Here is a 21,118-nt window from a genome sequence, read left to right as displayed (position 1 = left end):
TATCTCTGCCTCTCAAGGTTAGAAAGTAAAAAAAAAATTAGAAAGTTCTGCTAGTTATTACCCAGCACTTGATATGCATGAAGAATATTTCAATAAAGTTCATGGAAAAATGGAATTTATCCTCATGAAAAGACACATTTTTCCACAATACAGGCTTTCCATGACCTTTCTGAAGACTCATGCATGCATTTCATTTTCAAAATAACTGAAAAACAAGATGTAGCAGGCAATAGTATCTCCTATCATACAACAAATTAATATAAATTTATTGAGTGGAAAACAGGGAAAAGGACAATAAAGATGGGGTGGTTCAGTATTGATATAAAAGAGTTCATAGAAGGATAAACTACGGCTCAAAATCTTTAGCCCACATCAAAAACGTCACGTTCTTATGATTGTAGAAACAGGCCAGCCCCAGTTGTTGGGCTGGTGAAATCGTGGAGGTGTGGCAATACATGAAGAAGCTCCTTTGTCAAGGACATCACTTCCTCTCTATGTCAGAATGATACTTCTTGGGCATAAGCCTAAGATTCTGTTTAGTCTCCCATCGTTGCAGAGCAGACTGGAAGGGCATGTTATTGTGCCTTTTATCTTGGTCCTGTTGGAAAGAAAACACAACTACACTAACTGTTCAAAACTAACTGCACTGGTTAGAAACTGTTTGTCTCTTAACAGTGCCATTTAATCATTGAGATGAGTGGTTTTAATCAAGACAGTTTGGTAGAGGAAGAATTTTTAAGAACAAAATTCAGTCCCCTGGTCTCCTAGCAGTAGAAATTTAAGGTTAAAGAAACTTAAGGATTAGTGGAGATGGTAGCTAGATGACGAGAGAACTTCTGTAACTGGAAATCTGAGAAGAAATAAATCTAAAATTGTTTATGACAGTCAAGTTGCAGCCTTACCTCTTCCTGCCACCTGTCTTCCCGGGGAAGCCTTTGTAGCCGGTTCTTTGTCAGCTCAAGTTGTAGGCCATCAAATCTGCACTTAAACCAGCGGTGAGCTTCTTCCAGGTTAGCTGTTATCTGAACATGTGAATGCTATCATTAAAATCTACTACAAAGAAAGTTACAAATGTCTTGGTGAATTAGTTCAAAAGATTTTTTTACCTATATGGTAAAAGACTCAAATAAGTTATCTGAAGAACCCACTAAAACCTCTGAGTAAAGGATTAACACGTTCAGTGTTGCTGCTTTTCAGACACTGGTTAATGTGTCTTGGTCAAATGGAACTAATAAGAGAACCACAACAAAAGTAGGAATCACAGCACATGTTGGTATTGGAAAGCAAAGCACAGACATGAAGAGCTCTTTGCATTTGATAGCCAGACTCATGTTTTTAATTTCTGACCAAGGCTTCCTGCAGGGCTCTTATAACACTGGTCCCATGAGTTTCTGTATTCTTATCTGGAAAACAAGGTGACTGTGATAGACTAATGATCTCAAAGGTTCTTTATAGCTCAAAATGTATGACTTAAATTCCTAAATGCTAATTTTGGGAGTGGCATTGTTGGTGCGCGGGGTTAAGCTGCTGCATGTCAGGATGACATTCAGTTCGAGCACCCATTCTTACCCCGGCTGCCCCTTCTCCACTCCAGCTCGCTCCTGATGCACCTGGAAAAGCAGTGGGAGATGGCTCATGTGCTTGCACCCCTGTACTCATGTGAGAGACCTGCACAGAGCTGTAGGTTCTGGTTTGGTCATTTCGGGAGTGAAATAGAGGATGGAAGGCATCTCTAATTTTATTTTTCAAATCAACTTTTCTTTTTGACAGGCCCATTTTGGGAGCCAGCACCTAGCTTCATGGTTATGACACCTATGTCCCATACTGGACCTGTGTGACATTGATTCCCAGGTCCATGCTAATGCAGACCCAGAGAGGCAGTGGTGAGTGTTCAACTACTGCATTCCTGCCATCCATGTGGAACACCTAGACTGTGCTCCTGCCCATCATGAGCATTTAGGGAGTTAATTGGCTGATGATCTTAAAATAAGACCAGTTTAAGTTTAAAACAGAGAAAGCATATCCTCAAATTAATTAAATAGATCCTACTTCACACTTCAGTATTGATTCAACAAAAAGCTGCTACTTCTAACAGTTCATGCCAAAAATAATTCATTAAAATCCACATGCATGTGCTGGTTTTCTCTTATACTTGAGGCAAGAACGTGTACTTCAGGTTTAATTAACATTCTGTTATGAGGACACAGGATCTTTTTTTGTTCTTTTAAAGATTTATTTATTTTACTTGAGTAAGAGACAGAAAGGGAAAGGAGAAGAGATATCCTCCACTCCCTGGTTCACTCATCAGATGGTCATAGTGGCCAGAGTGGTTCAAAGCTGGGACCATGAGTTTCTTCTGGGTTTCCCCAGTGGGTACAGGGGCCCAAGGACTTGGGTCATCCTCCAATGCTTTCTAAAGTGCATTAGTGGGCAGCAGCGACTCAAACAGGCACCCATACGGGATGCAAGTGCTGCTAAAAGAGGATCAACTTGCTATGCTACCACACCAGCCCAAGGAAGCACAGTCTCAATTTAAATGACTTATTCTTTACCACAGGTATTATGCTTAAAAATTACTGGGTCTGCAGTTGCTTTCCTGACAACCATGTTAGTGAAAGACCTCCCACCGACCCGTGTCTTTGTGTCCTCCAAGTGCAGCTCACCTGTTCCGATTCCACACTGGCTTCCTTCAGCTTATTCTCTGTTGCCTCTTTACATTTCCTCAGGTGTCTGACAGTATCTTCCAATTCCTGAAAATGCAATAGGAAGACTTTTATGAACTTCCAAAGTATCAAGAACCACAAAGCTTCCTATTGTAATAAATGGAGAATCAGGCAAGTGGGATGAGGTACTTTCTAACTTTAGACATTATCAATATACAAAATAAAAATCACCACTTTCAGTTTAACTTATAGCTATCATTCCATACTTTGATTTTGATAGGGTGAAAGTGATGAACATGTTTCTTCAGAGCCTGAGGGACATTTTTCCTTGTAGAGAACTCCTATCAATAGAACCCAATGATCTCTTAAGGTTTCTTAACACAGATATGTTATCAGGCTGGGAACAGCCAGGGGTCTTCATAAGAGCAACTGCATTTTGCTGTAGGACAGAACCAAGGAGTACAAAGTTGTTACAATGCTATGCAATCCAATCCAGCAGTTTTCCTTAGGATCTGGTATCGTATTTGAAAGCTCTAGCTATTCATCAAAATGAATATAACACGGGGTGCCACGTGTTGTGTTGTGTTGTGTTGTGTTGTGTTGTGTTGTGTTGTGGCATGGTAGGTATAGCTGCCACTGGCACTGCTGGCCTCTCAATGGGGGCCAGTTGATACTAACGGTGCTCTACCTCTGAGGCAGCTCCCTGCTAACGGCCTGGGAAAAGTGAGAGAGCGTGCATGTGTTTGGGTCCCTTCACTCACACGGGAGACTCGGATGAAAATCTTGGTTCCTGGTTTCAGCCTGGATCAACCCTGGCTGTTGTGCCATCTGGGGAGTGAGCTCGCTCTCATTCTAACTCTGACTTCCAAATACACACATGTATACATAGAAATGAGTGTAACTTTTATTAAACTGACAATGAAGAACATTTGTGATATTCGGGGCTACAGAGTTCTTTCTAGGTACTGTTATTCTAAGGAGTTGGTTAAGATGAACAACTTGTACCTGTTAGAATTTTTGAAAAGCTCAGTGTTCTAATGCTGAGCTTTGGTATATGCCATTTGTTGAAAATCTTTGGGATGGAACTTAAGAAATGTTTTTACCCGACATCGATTCTCTAATTCCTGTCTTATTTTCCTCTCTGTCTCCAGTCGCAGCTCTTGCTGTTTATTCCGTGCTGAGGTATCGTACTGACTCTTGGCCAACAGCTGCATCTCCTTCTGCAGGTTACTCATTTCCGAAACAAATCTCTGGATGCTCAATGACTGGAACAAAGAGGGAGGCATTTGTTGAGGCTGGCCAAGTTCAGGATTTTGCACGAACGGTGAAAACAAGACTTTGTGAAAATCATCTACCTGCTCAAAGTTTTTTTTCTGATATTGGTCCTTAATGAGCTCCATTTGCCTCAATTCTGTTTCTATTTGCTGAAAGTAAATATGGAAATGATATTAAAAGATGATAAGTGGAAAAAAATGACTTGCTCTTTTTTGGCTATAGGATGACAGAGTCCCATGTAAGACCCGAAGGTATCAGTTCCTACTGGGCTCTCTGCCCACGTGGCCCTCCCGATTCCCAAAGAGCAAAGTCCACTACAGTCAACACCGACGTTAACACAGCAGCCCCTCCACCGAAAAAGAGACCAACCCCTGAGGTGTCTGCCTGCCGTCCAGGTGTGACCATCATCAAGGTTCTGCTACCTGCCTCCCTCAGCATCAGCTGGCCAGGCCTGCACAGGGTGAGTGAGTGAGGGGAGGCTGGGGGTCTCTCATACAACCTTCATCCTCTCGACGTTCTGAACATTATTCGCTTTAGCTGACAAGTAGAGCTTAATCTGGGCTTTCTGATTCTTTATTTTCTCCTTGTTACTGTTTAGCACTTTTTCTAGTTCTGTAATTTTCTGCCGCAGCTCCCGGTTGGTCCGAGACACTTCCACGGATCTGAAGTTGGCTTCATCAAGGGCTTTCTTCAGCTTGGAACACAAAGGAAACAAATTGGACTATTTTTACCCTCCAGGTAGAAAAGCTTGCTTCATTTTCTCCCTGTGTTTGTTCTCTTTGGATATTTCTTTCAAAAAGAGTCGGTAAGGCATTAATGTCGGATTAAACCAATGCACAGAACAGATCAGGTGATTTTCAAATTTTTAACACTAAAAAAAATATCTTAGAATGGATAAAGATCATATGCATGTGTACACCCGTATCTCTGTGTGTGATTTGACTTTTAAGAGCACAGCTTGGGAGTCAGACCTAAACTCAGGTTGCAGCTTTCCCACGTTCAGCATGCCTTTCTGCTTCTGCTTTGGATTCTTCAGTCATCTGTTCTGTTTTGAAGATGACGATGGCCTACCTCATAGAATACACAACAGAGAGATAACAGAGGAGGGGGTGGGGCCTGGCGCGGTCACTGCTCAGGAGTTATTACCATGCTTGAATCCTTTCCTGTCACTTGCAATCTCATGTGTAGACAAGAAAAAATGAATTGCATTGTAGTCCATTTAAATGCTTGACAGCTACTTATTTAATATCACTGAGATTTTTTTATTGCTTTTTGTCCTTAAACAATTTTTAAAAAGATTTATTTATTTTTATTGGTGAGATATACATAGAGGAGACAGAGAGGAAGAGGTTCCGTCTGCTGATTCACTTCCCCACCTGAAGTCAGGAGCTTCTTCCAGGTCTCCTTTATGGTTGCAGGGTCCCAAGGCTTTGGGCCGTCTTCAACTGCTTTCCCAGGTCACAAGCAGGGAATTGGATAGGAAGTGGGGCTGCCAGGATTAGAATTGGCGCCCATATTGGATCCTGGTTCATGCAAGGCGAGGACTTTAGCCACTAGGCTATTGCACCAGGCTCTGTCCTTAAGCAATTTAACAAAGCAGACATTTTGGAACTCCTTCCAGATCTCCTACATTGGTGGCAGGATCCTAGCATTTGTGTGTCTTGCTTCTTTCCCAAGCACCTTAGCAGAGAGGGCTTAAACTGGGACCCTGATACGTGATGCCAGAGTTGCAAGAGGAACTGGCTCCCAGACCGCGACTTTACATCAATCTGTATGACCACCCGGCTAACCTGTTAGATTAATACACTGCTAATCACCGCTCTGACACTTACGTTTAGACACAGTGATCATTTCCCTACAAATATGTTGCAACAGACCTGGAAAGTAGTGATGATTTCTGTTTCATGATTAAGGAAATTCAGATTCAGAGGTTATGACTTATATTTAGACAGTAAAGCCAGAGGCAGGGCTGGAACTCGGGCAACTCCAAGAGCCCATGGAAGCTGTTTACTAGTCACTCAACACTCACCCTTCTGTGGGTATCCCCTCAAATTCTTCATCTTTGATAGTTCTTACAAAATAGCTTTCAGATTTATAAGTATTCTGAACAATGCTTTGACTAAAGGTACATTTTTACGTTTAAGGTACATTTTCAGTTCCCCACAGAATTTTACTTTTATAACACTTATATTAATACAGTGCCTCACAACTCACAGAATTATCTTCTATCATGTAAGTTTCATTTGGTGAATGGTATCTATTAACTGAAATTACTAAAAGCAACAAATTTTGCAAAATAGAGCAGTCACCCCAACCCTGTCTTGGAATTACTTATTTCCTTCTACTTTGTTCACAATGTAACAATGAATGTCTGTTTCACGACTTATATTAACATGCCTCTTCCATTTAAAAATTCTCTATTGTCAATACCAGTACTTTGCTTGACTTTAATGAGCTAATATCCAAATTAACTGTGAGAACTTTTAAGAGCCTCCATACCACCAGTTTCTCTTCATTCTTCTCTGCTTCCCACTGCGGTCACTGTTATCACCCTCTGCCCAGAAACCAATTGTGTTCTTCTGGGACCTGACATGCCATTCCCACCAGTCAGTAGGCAGGGCATTCACCAGCCAGCCTCATCAATGCAACTGCTCTTTCTGACATTTTCCAATGTCTCTGATCAAGACAACATTGTTCATTTGTTCACACTGCCTGTTTCTTTCTAAGCTTTGTCCATGTGCTTACATGGGTGCCTGGCGCTGCCATCTATGTAACACACAACCCTGTGCTTTCATTACTGTCCTTCTATTGCCCAATAAACCTTTTAGTAAGCATTGCCTTACTCTGAATTCTTTCCAATTTGTACACAGATTTTAGCTACCCACAAAATGTTTTCTGATGTTTTGCCTATAGTGGAGATTATAGAAAACAAGTGTCATTTAGCACACATGAGAGCCTGGTCTTCTGCTGATGTCCTTGAATGCCTCTCAGAAAAAGAATGACAGATAACGGACGTTAAATGAATTGATGAGACAGATGACTGTCAGATGGAAGTCTCCTTAGTCCTCTATCCCACAATTATCTCTCGGGGATGCAAAAGCTCTCATCAAGGCCTTTCTTGTGGGCACAGGGACTGTACATGAGAAGCGTCCTGCGTACTGCTTTACAAACAGCACAGACTGCCCAACCTGCTGATCAAAGGAGAATCCGAAGAGTCAGAGAACATCAGTAAACATCCTCCACAGTCCCTTTGGACTTCTTACCTCAGCAACCTCCCGTTGTGCTGCCTTCTTTGTAGTTTCTCTCTCTGTTTGAAACTGCTTTCTTAGAGCTTCTATGCGTTCAGCATGCATTTCTGCTTCCACTTTGGATTCTTCAGTCATCCGTTCTCTGTTTTGAAGAAGATCATTAATAATCACCTTTAGAACTCATCCTAAGTGGTAAGAAGATTTGGAGAGGAATGTGAACCACTGCATAAGAGTGGAAAAAATGAGTTGCAAAGTGGTGGATTAATCATTAGATGAACCCCATGGATCTAGAGCTCATTAATAAGAAAAAAGCAGGACATTCACCTGCAGCATAAAGATAGCAAAAAGTCGTTTTTCCATAAAGAGATCCAACTCAAGCAGTAAAAACTTAGATCTAGGAAAAATATTAGAGGAAGCAATCATATTAAAAAAAAAAAAGAGGTATTTGGTTCTTTTGCCATTCTTTTTGCTGTCAGCTATGCACTCCTTAACTTTAGGCTTCTTATTGTTTCTTTATCTTTTTTTTTTATATATGTATATATGTTTTTTGTTTCTTTATCCTTAAAGTGAGAGCCTCCAAACCGTGCAGGTCAGAATGGATTTCCTGGCTCCAAGGCTTCACCCTCCTCCAACCCCGACTGTTGTAGACATTTAGGGAGTGAACAAGTGGATGAAAGACACACCTTTTCCTCTCTGCCTTTCAAACAAAATGAAAATAAATCAATGTGTTTCTTAAAAAGCTAAATCCTTATATTATTAGTGTTATTCCATTGATTTTAGCCAAAAGGCTGAGAAGCAATTAAATTAGTGTTCTTAACTTGGGTTCCTTGCTCAAGAACCATGCCTAAGTTTTTTTGGTTGGTTGGTTGTTTTGTTTTTTTTTTTATTCTTATAAGGAGGTTTTTTGATTTCCATTTTTTTCAAGCCTAAGCTTTTGAGGAAGCTGAATCCCTTGAAGTAAGAGACAAAATGTTGTGTGTTGATAAGTAAACAGTTGTTAAAACCTCAATGGACTTATTAAAGTATAATTATTTTGAGTTACTAGTACAAGAATACTTTAAGAAGTTTGTTGAAAACAGAATTTAAAAGTTTACTTTGGCACAAAAAAACTGAAATCCATGCACACATATTCTTAGGAAAAGCCTACTATGACACGCAATCTTCCTTCTCCCTTTTTTTCTCCTCACAATCTCTTTAAGGAAGATTACACACCTTGGTTGTCCATGTGTCTCTGAATGCTCCCTCAGTACTGAACTCAGCTTGTCCATTTGGGGTCACAGATGGCTCCAACAGGTACAACTTCCTGTCCCTTCCTCCTTCCCCTCCCTGGCCCATAAGTGGATCATCCTTGGTACACCACTTCTAAAACTCACCAACACCTGTCCTAAAGGCATAGCCTAAACACATGAAAGATCTTGAAGTCACTAAATACACTTATGTTTTAAAAATTTATTTATTATATATTCCTACATTCTTGTCATAGCCACTATCTGAAAAATGGACAATAATAGATGGAACAAAATCATTATCTCTACAGCACTACACTTTAATTTCCTTGAAAGAACAGCTTTCTAAATTCCCTTTAAATTTGCTATGCTTATTACAGCAAAGTGACTGCAAGTATGGGTTTTACCTTTAGCCTATTGCAATCTGGATACAACTCCCAGAACTAACAAGATATCCTCATTATGGGTATGAGACAACATATCTTCCCATGCCTATTTCATTATCTGTAAAATGGGAACAAATATCTACCATCAGAGTGTTCTTATTATTGAAGATAATGTGTCTGAATGTTCAATTTACTACCTGAAACATGTTATACAAATAGTGTTAATTGTTCTTATATCATCATCCTTGTTGGCATCACCATTTTGTCCCCAAAGTTCAAATTCTGACTTTTTAAATTAGATCCTAACTTTGAATTAACTTCCTTCTATACCTCAAGTTGCTACTTCTGCTTATATTCCATATAAACTATCATTTCAAGTTCCATTCTTTTTTTCATTATGGCAGAAGCACTTAACATGAGATATATCCTTTCAATATTTTAAAGTATACAACACAATATTGCCACTGTGGGTACTGTATTATGCCATAAATGTTAAGAATTCATCCTACTCTTATTTTCTTTTAAGGGAAATATCAGACTACTGAATACTGGTTCCTGAAGAATCCTCTGGGTAGTCACCCATCTTCTTTCCTCTACTGTTCTCTCACTTTTGACTTTCCCCAGGTCTACTGGGTTCTTTCCCCATACTTTTTCATCATGGTCCAGGTTCCTCCCAACCTGAAAACAAGACAGCAAAGTAATTTTTTTTTTAAACCTTGAGGTGCTGCCTGATTTCTTCCTTTCTACCAACCAACCACCTTGTCTGCCTCTTTCCTCTTCAGTCATTTACTTTGAAATTAAATATTTTATATCTACAGAAATTATTCATCTGGAAGATTGGTAAATACTAGTTGCAAAGCCCCAATACCATTTTCTTACAACTCATTCTCTTTGACGGTGCAACATCCCCCAACTCACTAACTCTGCCTTTGATATAGTGCATCCTCTTGACTTTTTCCTTCTCTAAATGCTCCCTCTCTAGCCTCTTTTCCATTCCCCTGAAATGGGGTAGATCCCCAAGTTATGATGTTGATTCTGTCCTTTATATACTTCTCCCCTGACAGTTACCCTTACCCTAAGCATTTAACACTCATCTTTGTGCAGAGATGAACTGTGACTTACAACCTCTTTTCAGATGTGAGCCTACATTTCTAAGTCTAAATAATTCTACCTTGGATGTACAATTTTTGCAAGTAACTTCAGGAGGCTCATTTAACTCATTTGAAGCCTCATTCATAATTAATGAAAAAACAAACTACTATAAGTAGTGGCATAAAGGTAAATACAGAAACAATGTTCCAACAAGGTATCATTTTTTTCCTGCAAATGCCAAGCCACTACATTTTTAAGCAGTAGTGGGAGTTGACTACATTTTATATCAACCTAAATAACTTGCAGAATTTGCATGGCTTGGAACTATGAATCATTTAAACCATACCTACTTGAACTGATATTAAAGGGTTTTAAATCATGCTAGCAATCACTACACACACGATGTCATTTTAACCAACAGTGAATACTCTCAAGGTAGTGACGTTTCATCAAAATAGAAAACATTCACTGGTGTCATATGTGAAAATCCCCTTCTCTATTCCAGTTTATACTTTTTTCTATTACTAAGATATTCACTAGCTTAAAGGAATAAAGATTACATGTACATTAAATTTTTGTTGAGTATAGATTTTGCTATCAATAGCAAAGTCATATTTACTTCAATACTGCCTGAGACAAAATTTTAGTGGTTTGACCTGAACTTGACTAACCTAATTAACCTCAAGCCGAAACTGAAAATATTTCATGACAACATTTGCTCACATGCATTCATCCGTTCCTGGGTAGACTATTCTCACCCATCCTGCTGTCACTCCTTGTTCAGATCATATCAAAGGGATTTTGTTTTTTAAATTGATTTTCATTCTTCTGAGATAGCCAAAGACAGAAAAACTTTCATCTGTTGGTTCACTCTCCAAATGCCCAGTCAGGACTGGGACAGGCAAGAGGCAAAAACCTGGAACTCAATTCACGTCTCCCACGTGGGAGGCAGGGACCCAAGTTCTGGAGCCATCACCTGCTGCCACCCAAGGTATACATGGCCAGGAAGCTGGAATGGAAGCTGGGAAAGCAGGACTTGAAACAAGCACTCTGACAAGAGATGAAGTGTCCCAAGGAGCAACTGAAATGCTGCACCAAATGCCCACCCCCAAATCATGCTTTTGCAGGACACACAAGCTTTGCAGAAACCTGGGCATCTGCCTTGCAACCAGTATTTTTTATATAATTGATTAATCTTCATGTAAAGTAGCTTAACGATGTGTATGGAAGAGTGGAAAAGGAGAGCTATCATAAGTATCCTCCAGTTGCCAATATCTCCTGATATTCAGCTCTGATGATTGCCTAGCCTAGCTCTGCTGGAAGTACCATTTTAAAAAAGGAGAAAAGGATTTAACTGATTTATATGAATGAATCAGATTTACCCATTCAAAAGGTCTTCATTTATTTCACTATGATAAAACTACCCTTACTTGAAGGTTTCCAAATTCTGCCGCTCAAGTTCTTTGTTTTCCAATTTCTCTTGAATGTGATCTAGTTTTGTTTGCAGGTTATTATTTGTCTGGAGAGCTTGCTCCAAGCTCATAGCCAGTTTCCTATTGTCTTCTCTAGCTGTATCCAGAGCCTTCTGTAGTGGCTCCATCTGAAAGAGAGGAGTAGTTTTAATTCGCTGTAATGGATTTCAAAAATTCCATATCCCTGTATATGTACTCCTTATACTACATCATCAAATGCCACTGAAAACACTGAAGCAATGATTAGTTGGAAACACAAGCAAAGATTCCAGGTGCCTAGAATATATACACAAGAAATTATTATAAATTGCACAGCAGGCTTTAAGGCGGCAATAGGAGAGACATGTTCCATTATGCACAACAGAGCTTTGGAAAACATAGCCAGTTTGATTTATCTTAATTTCAGAAAAAACAACTAGTTAAGAAAAAACAACTATTTAAATTTCCATTCTTAACCTTCTATTATCTTTTGGTCTCAACGCCACAGAGATATGAAATTGACAATTTTCCTTTTACATTCTTCTCAACAAAGCTTACTTATATGAAATAGCTGTGCATATTGTACACATACATATGCCTAAGTATCTACACAAATACATATGCATTTTGTGCCTTTACTTAGGTAAATGTGTCTCTTTATTCATAGACGGATTGGTTTAGCTACTTCTGGTTGAGATCATAAATTACCTTCTAAGCCTTTTAACTCCTGAAGTCACCTGCACATGAACAAATGAAAATGAGGACAAAGAGAATGTATGAGAATGAGGAAGATGATCTCAGCTTGCCAATGAACTGAATGACTTAATCTAAGACCCTAAGTTCATGTGTCATTTGTTAATGTGCCACCATCTAAAACCCAGATGTGAATGAAAAAGACACGCCTCCATTATTTCACTTCATTTTTCTAAAACATTAATATCCTAAAGAAACTAAAAGTATCAATGTTCTTATCCATGAAAAGCCAGCCTTTACCTCACTGCTATGCTGGGCATCCACAACAAGCATTCTAGCCTGCCACTGATCCACTTCGGCTTCGAGTTTCTGTACCCGTTGTTGATTTAGAGCTCTAAAATCAGAAAGCAAAACAGAATGATTGTTGGAAAGAATCGCCTAGGAATGATAATCCTTGGGAGTTGCAGGAGACTCTTCTTCCAAAAGCTAAGATAGCATCACATACAATAAGCCATGGATGCTTCACATGTCTGAGACTGCTGGACAGCAATCAGTAGCCTAAACTTCAGGTGAAGAAACTAAAACTGCTAGAAATTAACTTGTCCCATTAACAGTAAAATTTGGCTTGATACATTAGGCTATCAGTACATGTTTCTGATTAAGTCACACGTCGGTAATTTTACATATCACTGGCTTAAAAAATACATGTATATAAGTATATGTTTGCTCTGGAAATTTGCTTCTAAATAAATGAGATCCCTAAAGGTCATTATGAATGATAACCAATAGTTTTTAATCCCATTCTCTTGACTCTTAATAGATTATACTGTTATAAAACATAGAAATAAAGAGAAGTATAATGAAGAAACAAAATTCAATTGTTCTCTCATAACACAGAGGCAATTTGCAGCACCATGACACACAATATATTTAAGCGGCTCAAATTAAATTTAGGTTATTCTTTAACTTAAGCATAAAAATTTATGTAATTTTTGAAACAAAGAAATTTACTTATAAAACATAACCAGTAGTTCTCACAGTGATTTTACCTAAAATTGTTACTGATCTTGAAACAGGATAGTAATAAATGAATAATTCTAACTTAAGCATATATTTAACTTCAATTTTATTAACAATCAAGATTAAACAGTCCTAAGCACAAGAATTTCAGATACCCTTTCTCATTATGACACAACTGGAGAATTTGAAATCAGGTTCATTTCTAACTCCAGGTCTTCCCTAACTTGTTATTTGAAAAGTGATTTAACAGCCTGTCCCAATGGAAGGGATATAAAGTGCCTTCATTTCCACACTGCTTGCTAGCATAACATAAAGAACTGAAAATGAATCCAGGCACCTTTCTTTCTTGAGGCCTGCAATCTCCGAGTCCCTGCGCCCGAGCTCTATCTGTACTTTTTCCAGAGCACCTTGCATCTTACTGTGAGAAGCCAGCACATTCTCCAACATGATGGTAACTTTGCAGTTGTCTTCTTTAGCCTCTGCCAATTGTCGCTGGAAATTTCCTACCTGTTAAAGAAATGAAACAAGACAAAGATATTTGGTCCTTTCAGATTACTCTGCAATTTTTTCATTCCATGACTCCTAGGAAAGAGCATGTAAGCAGACACAGTTAAATGCTAAGAGGAATATTAAGGGATATTTTATTTTTGTTTCAGAAGTTACTGTGCCTTTTTAAAAACAGATAAAAAGCTCCCCACATCCTGTGAACTTTTCTCTTCCAATCACTGTCAAGGCCACAGCACACATATTCATCAAGAAGAAAGCATCACAGAGGTGTCTACTAGCTTAACAAAAACGTAATTGTGAATGTCATTACTATCAAGATCAGGTGTGACTTTAAGAAAAAATTGTAACTTTTAAAAAATATTTTGAGTATTTTAAGATAGTACCCCCCCACGCCTAAAAAATACTCCACACTTGGAGTTACACATATAATGTATCTTTAAGAGAAATATTTTAAAAACTTTCTGAGACTATCATTTTTCTAGAAAAAGAAATATTCCTTTGATGACTGCCCATTCTCTACTACTTGAAACAAGCAATGAAGGACTGGCTCCTGAAAGCTGAGAAGTGCTTCGTGTCCACAGCACATGCCGAGCCAGGCTGCCACCCACCTTCTTGCTTTCTCTGTCCTCCAAAGCCTCCAGGTTGCCCTTGAGCCTCTGACTCTCTTTTAGTGCCTCATCGCGAGACTTCACTGCTTGGCACAGCTCCTCTTCATTTTTTTCAAGAATAGATTTCACCTTAGTAGAAAAAATAAAAATTTTCTAAAATACAAACAACAGTGAAAAAGACACAGCGATGTAAAAGGCAAATGCAGAAGACACAGCCATCCAGAAGGTAAGCCTGAAATGTTTAAATGCATGTTTACCTACTACTATAAACAATTCCATCTTTATTTGCAGCTTATCCCTTTAAAGGAAACTGCAAGAACAGGGAGAATAAGCCTATCCATGAAGCTGAAAGATAAAATGACAAGAAATTATTGTTGAACGTCTCCTTTGGAAAACACCCAAGTTAACAAAAGCAAGGATACTTACTAAATATCTATAAAATGCTCCAAGAGAAAAAAAATCGTAACTGGAGGTATCAGAATTTTAAGTCTGACATTCTTAATCGGAGCTACACAGTAATTTCAGATACATTTCAACTTATTAAAATATTAAACTTATTTTGAAGATATATATTCATATACTGTAGAAAATATAGTACAATATCCTTCATCCTACTTCTAATAACATCTGATTATTGTTGTTCAACATCAAAACCAGATACATCAGTGTGAACTACATTATAGATTTCAGTTTTCCCCTGTTCAATCATCCTGTGTGAGCTCGGATAGCTGGGTATGGGCTGAGGGGCATGCATATATGGTTCTATGTAATTAGATCCCAAGTACATGACCACTATTATAGTCAAGATACACAACTATTCCTCACAAAGGTGCTCCTCTTCCTATTCACACTCCCTCTAAATCCATCCCACCCTTCAACGATCATTCATTCTCTGTCATGCTTTTTCCCCTTCAAGAATGTTAAACATGTCAGTGGAAGTTTAACAGGTGCATTTCATTTTTTGATAGTTTTACTTATATATAACTGATAACAGAGGCACAGACCTAAAAGTGGGCAATTTGGTAAGTTTTGAAGTACATAAAGACCCCTGAAAGCATAGGACAGGGAATATTTCCATTAACACTAGTTTCCTAATGTTGCTTTCCAGTGTTCCCCCAGCTCAGGGGCTCCCTGTTTGCACACCTAAACCCAAAACAATCACTGGTCTTGTGATAGTCTTCATTTTCTAGCATTTAATGCAAATGGAAGCATACTGCATGCACTTTCTAAGTGACTTTTTTTATCACTGAGATTAATTCAATCTGGTGCAAGTGTCCACAGTTCTCACTTCTGTTGCTTAATATTCTACTACCTTGATATATCACAATTAACTGATCTATTCACCTGTTGCTCACTTGAGTAGTTCCCAGATTGAAGCTTTTATAAGTCTAGCTGCTGTGAACACTGTGGCTAAGTCTTTGGGTACATATGCTTTCATTATCTTTGGCAAATACTTCAATAGTGAACTGGCTGGATCATATGGAGGTAGTATATATTAGTTTTAAATAAACTATCAAACTACCTTCCAAAGTAGTTGTGCTATTTTACATTCTCCTCAGTAGTGAGACCCAGTTGCCTTATGTCATCACTGATCCCTATTATGAACGGTTTATAAAATTCAGACATTTTAATTGATACATGGGAGTACATTACTGTGGTTTTATTTGCATTTCTCTAATCACTGAAGTTTGATATCTGCCAAGTGCTCATCTACCATCCATGCCTGCATCACCCATCATCAGTTCTTCCCATCTGTAGAGAACGAAATTTTCTTCTTACTCTTATCCTCAGGAATCATCTTTCTGGACTGTTGCTGCTTACCTCCATTCTTGTCTAGATATTAAATTTCCTTAAGACTTAGTTTGGTCTTAACTTACCGACTCTCGTTTAAGAAAATTTGGTGACTCATCACTCAGTAACGGTCTTGAAGCAAGAATGTCTATTTTGCCTTCTAGTCTTCCCTCCATGGTTTTGATAGCATTCAGAAGAGTCTTCAGAGAGATTCTGGAGTCTCCAATCTCCTGAGACATTCTCACAGAAGGCAAGGTAGGTGCAAAGGTCACACGACGTGTTGAATTTGGAATAACACTAGGAAAACCAACTGATGCTCTTTCCTTAGCATTATATACATAGGGCCTAGAGCTTTCCAGGGATTTTGAAGATGCAGGCCTCTCTGGAGATTTCTTTTTTCTTGGAGGCATCACCAGTTAAAAACAGTAAACTCAACTAAACCTCAAGTTACTTCTCAAGAAGTATTCACTGTACCAAGAAAAACAACACAGGCTCTTTTGAAAGAAGTCACAGTGAAAAATACATTTGAAAGTGTGTTCCTTTGCTTTCAGAAGGAAAAGATCACACTGTACCATATAACCTACAGAAGAAAAGGACCTTAGACCAAAGTCGCTGTAGGAGAGCATACCTAATGATGTCCCCTTTACTAACTTTATGACCTCATCACCCACCAGTGGAGTCAAGGTGGTTAGAACACTGGGAATATTCCACTTAAAGACATATTCCAGTGTCTTGGTTACTAGGGGTAGATATACATCAACAGCAGACACATTAAAGTTAAAAAATAACTTAAGCTAATGATATATATCATAAATTTACAAATGATTAAAATGAATCGTTTTCTTGTGGTAACAGATTTCCAGGTTAAGTTTTTCACTAAATGTTTTATATCCATTGCTTGTTCAATTTTTCTCAGTCTGTTAAAATATGTGATCTACCTTAGTGGCCACCAGGCTGATAAGCAAACATCTTTACAACTAATACTTCTTTTAGGAGAATATCTGTTATAAAAATATTTTGTTGGCACTGAAATCTGAATTCGAATTTACCTCTAATTCAAAAGATAATGTCTGCCAATACCTTTAAGGCTTAAATTAAAAGCTACTTCCTCCATGAATGTGCTTCTAATTTTAACAATGTGTCCTTATGAATGTTTACTGATATCATCATTTTCTGAAATTATTAATTTTCTATTCGATGAAAAAAATTGGAATGTATTCCTATACATCCTTTTAGAAGTTGTACACAGTAATGTTGCTCCAGGTAAATTTCCCTATGGTTTATCAAATCCTTGTACATAGTAAGTGCTTAAAAAATATTTGTTAAACTGAAACAAATAAGAGCACACTCATTTTTGTAGGACTGCATGTATGCTGACAAAAATCAAAAAGTTTCTTAGGAAATACAAATGACCTGGCATTGAATTGTAGGGTGTTAAGTTACTCCCTGCATACTCTAGTTCACATCCCAAATCCTCCAGGCTCCTGCTCACACCTAGGAAGCACAAGCTAGCTCAAATATTCTGACTCCTGACACCAATGTGGAAGACCAGGATGGAGTACCTGGCTCCTGGTTTCAGCCTGGCCCACTCCTGGCTATGGTCTGGGTCTCTCCCTTTTTGTTATTCTTTCAAATAAGTCAATAAAATTTTTTTAAAAAATGAATAAATCTTAAAAACAAACCCTGAACAATGTAACTGCAATGTGCTCTTGTAGATATTAAACATACCTGGTCATATTTGGCCTCTAGAGCCTTATTCAGCTTGCATAGGTGGTCATTCTGTTGGTTGGTTTCAGTAAAAGCATGTAGTTGTTGTTCAAGCTGTTTAACTTTTATCTAGGGAGAAAACAGAAAGATAACAAAATAAGACAAATATACTCCAAAAGGAGAAAAAGTCAGGAGTGTTGCAAAATAGTTATGCAACATAACTTGTAACAAATAATCCAAAGGTTTTCTAACCATGTAAAGGATACTATATCAGGGCACAGCCAAAAGTAGGCTGGCTGTACCGGCTCAAATAGCTTATTTGATTGGTACTGTTTAGGGGAAACTTCAAATAGATATGCTTCATGAATGTAACAATGAAATTTGTGGCTGTTATATTTAACTTTAAATAAACTGTGGAACCTAACAGTCAAAAACTATTTGAATATAGAGATTAAAATTGTTAGCAGGCAAGAATCACAGAGAATCTTGTGTTTTACTGAAAGAAAATCAGAAAAGTTTTCACATGGAAAATGGAACTTTTACATGTTGGTTTAAATTGAGACATTTGCAAGGAAGGAATCTCAACTGAACTTGAACTGTGGTTATGCAGCAAGGTGGAGGAATCCACCATGGGGGGAGGGGTATGGGAGGGGTGGGGAGAATCCCCAGTGCCTATAAAACTGTATCACATAATACAATGTTAATAACAATAAAAAAAAGGAAAAAAAACACAATCACTTTGCAGAGTGAAAAAAAAAATCACTAATTCAGGAATACTCCACAAAGTTTGTGGAAATATAGAATTAAGGGATGTTTGTTTTGGTACAAAATATTTTTAAATCTATGCACAGGCTTTACAAAATACGCATTTTCCATTCACTTTAAAAATATCCCTCACAGACTTTCAGGTGTTCAAATTGTTTTTCCATATATCTCACAGACCCAATTTTCTCATATAAAACAATGTTATGAAGCTATCAGTAAAATTTCCATCCAAAATTTCATCTTAAATTTTTTTTCTTCTTGCAATATCCTATTTCCTATCTTTCTTTGGCAGGAAATACTTTTCTGGCTATACATACTTAACATTTTTTTAGGAGCTTTTAAAATTTGAGTACTAAGATCAAGTTTTTTTTGGAAAGGCTGCGTTGTTCAGGTGAGATCTTCCCTGTCCATTAGCAGGCTGCTGCTTTGACTTCTGCCAGCTTGTTTCTGCTTCTCCACGGTGTACATCAAAAACTGCGTGTACACCTCTCCTAAGCCATCAGGAACAATCATGGTTCTCATTAAAATGGCTGTCATTAAAGGAGTTATTGGTTCCATAATTACCCTCATTTTAAACATAAACAAACTGCTATTAACCCATATAGCTCAAGAGAAAGCAGACCGTATTTGACTGTGAAGACTTTCACATTTGCCTCTTATCACACATTTTTTTAAGATGGATATATATATATATTTTTAAATTTTAGATGATGTTTGCATAGTCAATCAGGGTGGGAAGAATCCACGGTTAGGGAGAAGTGGGTTGTGATCATTGTTTCCAACTTTCCATTTCTTCTTCCCATTTCTGGGGGAGAGGGGAGAGACAGGGGATAGGCCATAACGAGCCTCCCAACCATGCCAGGACCCAAGGATGGGGAAAGGCCACCTGATATCAGCCCAGGGTCACAATGTGGTGCATGCTCCAAAAGTTCTGCCCAGGTGGATGTGATAGTTCAGAAACACTATTGATCTTGCTGATGTATGGATGAAGAATCCCTTCCAATGTCCATTAGATGACACAGTCGCCCTTAGAGTCTCCTTTCACCCAGATATTTGCTATCCTTGTTTGGCTGAGGTAGTTGTCTGTATGTTCTATTCTCCATTCTTTGCTATGGTGCTGGATGTCCTCTGCAGGTCCCAGTGAGCTACCATGTCCTCCAAGTGCACCATGATCTACCATTCAGCACTCCATCCTCTACACTGAGGAGGATCAGTTCTCTTAGGTGGGTTCATAGTCCTGAGCCAGGGGCCCTGGGCCAAGGCAGATCCCTCAATCTCTTGGGTTCACAGATCCAGTGCCCACCTTGTAGGTAAGCCCAAGGCCCCAGGCTATGTGACCCAGGACCTACTGGGCCCCTGCCCCTGGGGCTTACAGACCTGGCCCTACCACGGAGGTGGGCTTAGCAACCTGGGTCAGGAGACCCAGGCCTCTCCAGGCCCCCCAACTCTTGGGGCTCACAGATCCAGCACCTACCAAACAGGCAGGTCCAAGGACCAGGGCCAAAAGACCAAGGCCCCACTTGACTCCCCCTCCCCCAGGGCTCACAGACCCGATACCTATCATGTAGGTGTGCCCTAGGACTTAGGCCAAGAGACCCAGGGCCAGGCTGGACTCCCCACCCCTGAGGTTCACAGATACAGCATCCACTGCACAGGCAGGTCCAAGGCTCCAGGCCATGCCACTTCGGACCTGCCAGACCTACCACCCTGGGTCTCACGGACCTGGTCACCACCAACACGGGCAGTCTTTTAGGTATGGCACATTAAGCCATCATCCCACATCTAAGTGCTTGGTTCAAATTCCTGCTTCTCGGCTATCCCATTCAGCTTCCTGCTATTGTAATCCTGTGAGGCAGCAGTGGTTCAAACACTTAGGTCCCTGATACTTGACATGAGAGGCATGGATGGGGTTCTAGGCTCCTTCCTTTGGCCCAGGTCAGCCCTGGCTCTTTATGGGAAATTGAGGAATGAACCAGTGGGCAGACTCACTTTTCTTTCTCTGCCTTTTAAATACAAATTTTAAGAAAAAAGAAAAATTAGACAACAAAAATCAAAGAATAAATCTCCTACCTGGAGCTTTCCCTTTTCATAAGCCAGTTTGTTTTTACTCTCCGTAATTTTTCCCAAGACTTTTTCTACCTTCTGGTGGGCAAGCTGATAAAGCAAACATAGATGTCAGTACCTCTTGACATATAATCATTGTCCTTTTTAAAATCTACATTTTGTAGTAATAACATTAAGATTTGTGTTTGCTATTGCTGCTTTTCCTGAATAGCTGATCAGCTTGCTAACACAGAGCTAGTGCAGACTGCTAATAAATGTAGAAAGCTATAAGATTACCAGGGTTTGTTGTTCTTCGTGTTGATTTTTTATTTTATATTGGTTATTCCTTTGTAGTTGTGATCCAACTCTGACATGGTGTAATTGCATCAGAAAGTTTGAAAGCACTATTCAGTTCTTTCAGGAAACAAGAAGTGCAAATGACAACTACTAACAAAGAGCACTTCAGTTATAGCAATAAAGAGCAGCAAAAAACAAATCTCCAAAGAAACCTCAAATGCTTATTGGAGATTCAAATTCATCAGCAGATTAAGCACTCAACAAAGTGTTATCTGAGCAAAAAGATTACTGAAAGTTCTACATTTAATGCAAGGACATATTCACGATTCAAAACTTAAGAAAAGTT

The 21,118-nt window shown here is 38.9% G+C and overlaps 1 protein-coding gene across 3 annotated transcripts in view; it reads right to left on the bottom strand.

The window, feature by feature from the left end:
- Positions 1–234: 234 nt before the first annotated feature.
- CCDC150 (coiled-coil domain containing 150) overlaps positions 235–21,118 on the bottom strand; it is a 74,969-nt gene continuing 54,085 nt past the window's right edge. The window contains exons 14-26 of one of the 3 annotated variants that reach the window (XM_040971909.1): positions 20,503–20,586; positions 17,689–17,796; positions 14,170–14,298; positions 13,392–13,561; positions 12,335–12,428; positions 11,321–11,490; positions 7,202–7,328; positions 4,438–4,632; positions 4,019–4,087; positions 3,767–3,928; positions 2,664–2,750; positions 903–1,022; positions 251–598 (exon numbers count right to left, since the gene is read on the bottom strand). In XM_040971909.1, coding sequence (XP_040827843.1) covers positions 482–598; positions 903–1,022; positions 2,664–2,750; positions 3,767–3,928; positions 4,019–4,087; positions 4,438–4,632; positions 7,202–7,328; positions 11,321–11,490; positions 12,335–12,428; positions 13,392–13,561; positions 14,170–14,298; positions 17,689–17,796; positions 20,503–20,586 — 1,632 coding nt within the window. In that variant the 3' untranslated portion in view covers positions 251–481. Of the gene's footprint in view, positions 599–902; positions 1,023–2,663; positions 2,751–3,766; positions 3,929–4,018; positions 4,088–4,437; positions 4,633–7,201; positions 7,329–11,320; positions 11,491–12,334; positions 12,429–13,391; positions 13,562–14,165; positions 14,299–16,046; positions 16,193–17,688; positions 17,797–20,502; positions 20,587–21,118 lie in introns of those variants that run through there. The other 2 variants (XM_040971911.1, XM_040971912.1) reach the window with 2 other exon arrangements.

This window comes from Ochotona curzoniae, unplaced genomic scaffold (genome assembly GCF_017591425.1).
Source record: "Ochotona curzoniae isolate NIBS_2020 unplaced genomic scaffold, NIBS_Ocur_1.0 contig_2210, whole genome shotgun sequence".
In the NCBI taxonomy this organism is placed as follows: Eukaryota; Metazoa; Chordata; class Mammalia; order Lagomorpha; family Ochotonidae; genus Ochotona; species Ochotona curzoniae.
The sequence above is the reverse complement of the archived record's forward strand: the minus strand, read 5'-3'. Positions and strand labels throughout refer to the sequence as shown.